This window comes from Hirsutella rhossiliensis (genome assembly GCF_020360975.1).
Source record: "Hirsutella rhossiliensis strain HR02 chromosome Unknown scaffold00004, whole genome shotgun sequence".
Taxonomy (NCBI): domain Eukaryota; kingdom Fungi; phylum Ascomycota; class Sordariomycetes; order Hypocreales; family Ophiocordycipitaceae; genus Hirsutella; species Hirsutella rhossiliensis.
The window spans coordinates 1,784,025-1,789,728 of NW_025408670.1; the positions used below are offsets into that span (position 1 = coordinate 1,784,025).

A 5,704-nucleotide genomic window follows, 5' to 3' on the forward strand; every position below is an offset into this window, starting at 1 on the left:
CTGCGGCGCCGCTATCTACGGGCTGCTACTATTCTTTATAGGACAACACTTTGCGCCTCTTCTATGACCCTCTCTATGGCATTTGCTACATGTCGGCAGCTTCTTTAAAAGCGGTTGGTCTGCTGGCTGGTCCGCCGGCTGGTCTTACGGCGGCTTGTCAACTGGCTCGTCCGATTCGTCTTCTACTCGTGCCCGCCCCCACTTTGTGGGTGAGCCAAAGCGAATCCCAATAAAGTGGGGGCGGGCACGAGTACAGCAAGACGGGTTAGAGCTGGCATCCATCTTTGGAGAAAGGTTTCTCCGCCCGCGGCTTAAGATACCAACTTAAATAAGCTCAGCCCGGTTTCAAGCCCCTTTCCATACTCACCACACACACATTCTCGTACGGGCCTAAACCATGTCTTCCAACCTATCAGATTCTGAGGTGGTTGAATATCACCATTATTTTCCCCACGGAGTCCGCCGTATTCTAGCTTCCGGAACTAGTGCTTTCATTGGCGAAGTCGACGACTCAACCGTCTTAAAGTACACCCTCGAAAGGGGCGGTGACATGTCCCGACTCAAGCACGAGCATCAGCTTCTCAAAATAGTCGGCCGCCATACTCGGATCATTGCGCCAAAGGGGCTGACAGACCATGGACTATACCTTGAGCGTGCCGAAAACGGGACAATCTTCAATTTTTTTTTGGAGTCGGAGCACCCCACTCCCTCGCTTCAGCAGCGTATAGCTTGGTGTCGAGAGATTGTCGAGGCGGTTGAACACGTTCATTCGAAGAGGGTTATCCACTGTGATATTAATCCTACGAACATCTTAGTTGATAAAAATCTTCACATCAAGTTAGCCGACTTTCAGGGTTGTTATCTCGCCGAAGGAGGTGAAGTCGTCATGCACGCTTGTGCTGGCGAGCCTTGCAGATACTTTTGTCCCCGAGAAGATGATTTCGAGGCTAGTTGGCAAACAGACCTTTTCGCCCTTGGATCAACAATTCATTTTATTGTCACCGGGCATGAGGTCTTCTCAGATATTATCGCCGGAGAAGAACGGTGGGATGAGAGAGTGCAGTCTCGATTTGCGAGCGGTGTTTTTCCGGATGATTCGCACGCCTATGCAAAAATTACTCGAAAGTGCTGGAAGCGACAATATAGGTCAGCAAGTGAGGTCTTGGAAGACGTTAGAGCTATCGAGCAGCTCTACATAACGACATCTATCGAAACGGATGCCAGGGCTTGCGGAGGGCTGATAGCTGCTAATCCGAACTGCATTGTTCTCTACTGAGTTTGTTCAATCACCCAACAAACTGTTCCCATTGCGGCCTGTTTTTCCTTCCACCATTAACAGCGCAGATCGTCTCGCAGAGGCTGAAATTGGAAGGTAAGGGTCAACATGTAAATTGAAGTCCGTCTGCCCTAGCTGGAACAATTTGAGATGGATCAGATGATCCTCTGGAAGAATGCGACGAGAGCAACGAGTGTATATCCTGAATGCGACACGTCGCAGACTGATTGGAGCCGAAAGAAGCCCTTCTTCCTAACACTTAGGGCATATGTGGCCTGGCTTCCTGATCAAACTTGATCCTGTGTACACATCCTTGTAGCCCGTATGCTGCCTTTGGCTACATGTAAACAACGTAATTTTTTCTTGCACATGCTTCGGAGTGGCAGTGCAATTCTGCCAGGAAGTTTTCGTTATACGTCGCTCGCATCCACAAGCCATAACGACGATAATCTCGTAAGTTCAATCTATAGCATAATTAGCATCAACTTGAATATTTACCATCTATTGTCGTATAAGTAGAACAAACGAGCATCAGGAGACACCTCGAAGACAATTACCGACGACAGAAATGCGCGCTAGTGAAGAAGTAAACGGAGATCAAAGGTAGGTAATTTGAGGTGATCGATACGAGGCAAATGGAGAAGGTCGGTGTCGGCGTATTTATAGACAATTGCATCGTGTTATATGGGGAGTTTGGCCTGGATTCCGGGCCAATTGATAACTACTCGCAGCCTAGGGGTCTTTCTATTGTGAATAAGTGCGATGAGCAGGTCGGCTCACCAGCTGCACTGCCAAACGGCTGCAAATGTGGTCACAGGGTAACATTATTTGGTGCAGCTCCTGGCAAGGGGGAAGAGGAAGGCGGGGAAGGCAGGATGTCAAGGACTCAAGCACCCTTAACGACGAAACAGAGTGTGAAGAAGGTCTAATGATTCAATTCTTGAGAGTGGGCTCGCCGACCTTCAAGCAATATTCCAGGGTGTGTTGCGTACCATGCAGTAATGCGGCCTACGCTCGGCATCAATAGCATTGGAGGTCCTGGACGTTAAGGCTTGATTGCGTCACTCGCATTTCGCGATGCTCCCCCAGAACGGACTGCGCGTAGAGGTACTGGCGATGATGTAACGTGTTACACTCATTTCCCCTCTCCATCCTTGACTTTATTTATAGTGCGGCTGATCACCTCGCTATCGTCCCTAGGTATCGTCCCTCACACGACCCGTTACGCCCGCAATCATTGCCCCTCGCCATCATCCGCAACATTGATGTCATCCGACGGTTTACCAGGCCATCACCCGGACACTCAACGGATTGTTGAAGACCTTTTCAACTGCTGCCTTATGTACCTTCAGACGAAGTGGACGCGTAAACGAGTACCGAAAGGGTTTTACAAGGCATGGAGTGAGGCTTCTGCGACTCCCCACGACGGCCAACGATCTACAGCTCAAATTTTCTCCGCCGAGGGAGGATTCGCTGTCTGGCTGGCATTTTTCCTTGCGACGAGGAAAGTGCGTGACGCCAGAGGAACCCGAAAGCAGGTCATGGATGCTTTCCAGGCCCTCCCAATAGAAGATCAGAGACCCGCCGCAAGGCGATTAGCAGCCGTCAGTATTGACCCAAGCGTTCAAGAGGCGATTGATGACCTGCAACAGAGAGCTAAACGTCGCCGTAAGCCAAGTTCTACTCGTCATTGACAGGATGTTAACCAGCAGGCAGGGGTCGAGGAAGCAAACGAAGATAGCCAAGGAGAGCAGCCCCAGTCAACGTCTCCAGCCTTTCCGCCGAATCCCAACGACGAAGTTCGTGAATTAAATACGGGTGATTCTACCTTACACTTTTTGAATCCAGTTACCGCTCATAAATACCGATTCGAGCATGCTTCTGCTTAGGCGACGTCAAAATATTTCCCCCCATACATGGATAGCGCGATAAGAAGGGACACGGTAAACCACGAAGGTGTGCTCACTACGACAGCCGCCATTACGATGATTTTCCCGCCAAATCCTGTCCAAAAGAAAGACTGCGCGATGACTCTAGCCATCGTGAATAACAAGGTTGAGCGCTGCGCTCGTGACCTTTTTGGTGTCAATGTCGAAACAGATGGGCAGTTTAGATATATCGTTCTACAAAACGGATCCCGCATCGTACCAACTCCCGAGATTACTCTTTTGGACTGCCAACCCGATGCTATTGAGCCAATGTTTGGCCCCAATGCCGCCTGGGCGATCGTCAAGAGTGAATATCATCGACAGGAAGAACAGCTGGGAAGAAGCCACGTAACTGGGTGTGTCTCGATGATTATTTCCAGCAATGCAAATGATGGTGCTTGCGTAACACTGAACTTGGGCCTGGCAGAAGCTTCTCATACAAGAAAGCAGCTGTACATTTAGGGTCTAACAGGTGAAGGTGGGTGTTTCTAGCTTTTCAACTTCCCGCTGGAGAAGTACAAATCGACACTGCTGTCGACAACGGCTTCACCTGCACGGTGTGGGAATTCCTGCCAAGAACCGACGTGTCCCTGGCGGTCTTTGCTTCGGATGTAAACGGTGCATCCTTGCCAATACAGAGTCTGTCCACGGCCTTCTATCACTGTTGGTACGGCCTCAAGGCCGTTCTCGAAAAAATCTGCCGCCTTTTTAAGTGGTCGGACTTGCAGACTCTGGACACAGGTTAGATAAGGGCTGCTGCTTGGATGTTGCGACTTACCATTTGAATGTGCTGCAGACTGCGTCGCAGGGAAAGTTCGAGGTACTAAGACGAGCTTTTGGTTTCGCGCTCTCATAGTTCGTTTGATGACGATGCCTGGTAATCGGCGCGGAGCATGAACGAGGTAGCAGATTGAGCAGATTGAAATGCATGAAGTTGCGACAGGGTTTTGATGAGGTGGGGACAGCTTCTCTGCTTCAGCCTAAACCGCGGCAGAGATTAGGCACAGATGACAACGATGACATGTTGGGCGGGGGAACGGAACCACATGGCGAAAGAAAGCGGGGACGGGCATGGAGTTGCATGGACGATAGTAAATTAGCTAGAACGAGAGTCTTATCGTCCTAATGTTCTTTCATTTAAGCAGCATCCGAGGTGCTAACCGGAGGCGGAAACGACCACGGTACATCCACTGTCGTTTGATGGGCCGCACTGCGCACACAAGTGAGCGGTGTACGCCTGGCGCACAAGCCGACAGGGCAGCAGGCCGCGTAGTCAAAAGGGCAGCCGGCCGGGCATTCAATTAGGCAGCCGGCTGCAGTTCTATTGTTTGTCTGCGGCTGACCCAATATTCTAGAGGAAGTATAAGGCAGAGACTCGTTTGGGTACTTTGGCATTAGAACGAGGAATACGAATAATGCTGAGCGCTGTGAATGAACGAACACTTCAGGCAGGTCCCAAGTCACCTATCATGTGACAGCCCCGCACGATTTGTCCATGATTCCGCGGGCTGATCACATCCCTGCGGGCTGCCCACGGCTTTGTGGGACGTCCACCGTTCCGTGGGCCTACCAAGTTCTACGGGTTGTTTGGATCATCCCGACTTATGATGGGATTGCGCCCGTTGGATCATCCCGACTGGGATGCCAGAACTGTGCCATGGATTGGGTCTACAATCCAATCTTTCATCAGAAAACTACGTGTGAGCTTGGGCTCGTCTTGGGTGTGCCGTCATGTCCTGAGATCACACTGCTGCGAATACGGGTGGCAAAGGTGAGGCAGGCTTTCTGTTTCTAATCATACGCGTCGTAATATATCCTGTGTTTCTTTCCCTCCGCCCGACAATTCTGCCTTTCCCCAATGTTCATGACCAGCAGCCCCGACGAGGCCGAGATCAGGGAGGATCAGGTGAGAGCCAGGTTTTTGGCTCTGCGAGGCAGTACGAAGCCTGTGTCCAACCAAGCCCCTGATAGCTCACGTAGTCGTCATGGCCGCGTTCACCTTGACCGGCATTATCCAGACCCGGCCAATTTGCCCTTTGCGCAGGCCCTGAGCGTTCCAGCCTCCTAAGTCAAGCCGACGTGAGACGCATGCAAGCCATGGTGCTATAGACTAGCATAATACGATAAGATCTAAGGACCCTATATATAGCAACGGCAAGCTATAGCAACTAAATAGTATTAGATATCTAAATCGCGGGATATTACGTACGTATACTTTTAGACTATAGCGCGATAGGTAATTACGTTTTACCTAGAGTCGTTAATCGTTACCGACTTATATAAAGATATAAGAAAGATCTATATAAACTTACGAATATCGAAGGAGAGGCCTTTAACTATAATAACGGAATTATTAATATAGAGATTAATTACCTTAATATTAATATCTAAGGCTATAACGAACGAGTTAACTTTAATATTATAGATATTAAAGAATATAACCTTATATTAGGGCTTCTATAGTTATAAGAGAGCAACCTACTAATTAACTAGAAAACTA

The 5,704-nt window shown here is 49.5% G+C and overlaps 1 protein-coding gene across 1 annotated transcript; it reads left to right on the forward strand.

The window, feature by feature from the left end:
- Window positions 1-397: 397 nt before the first annotated feature.
- Window positions 398-1,276, forward strand: HRG_04370 (kinase; the record flags this gene model as incomplete). Its single annotated transcript, XM_044862841.1, has 1 exon — window positions 398-1,276. One exon carries the CDS (start codon window positions 398-400, stop codon window positions 1,274-1,276), a length of 879 nt encoding a protein of 292 aa, XP_044721455.1.
- Between the last annotated feature and the right edge of the window lie 4,428 nt (window positions 1,277-5,704).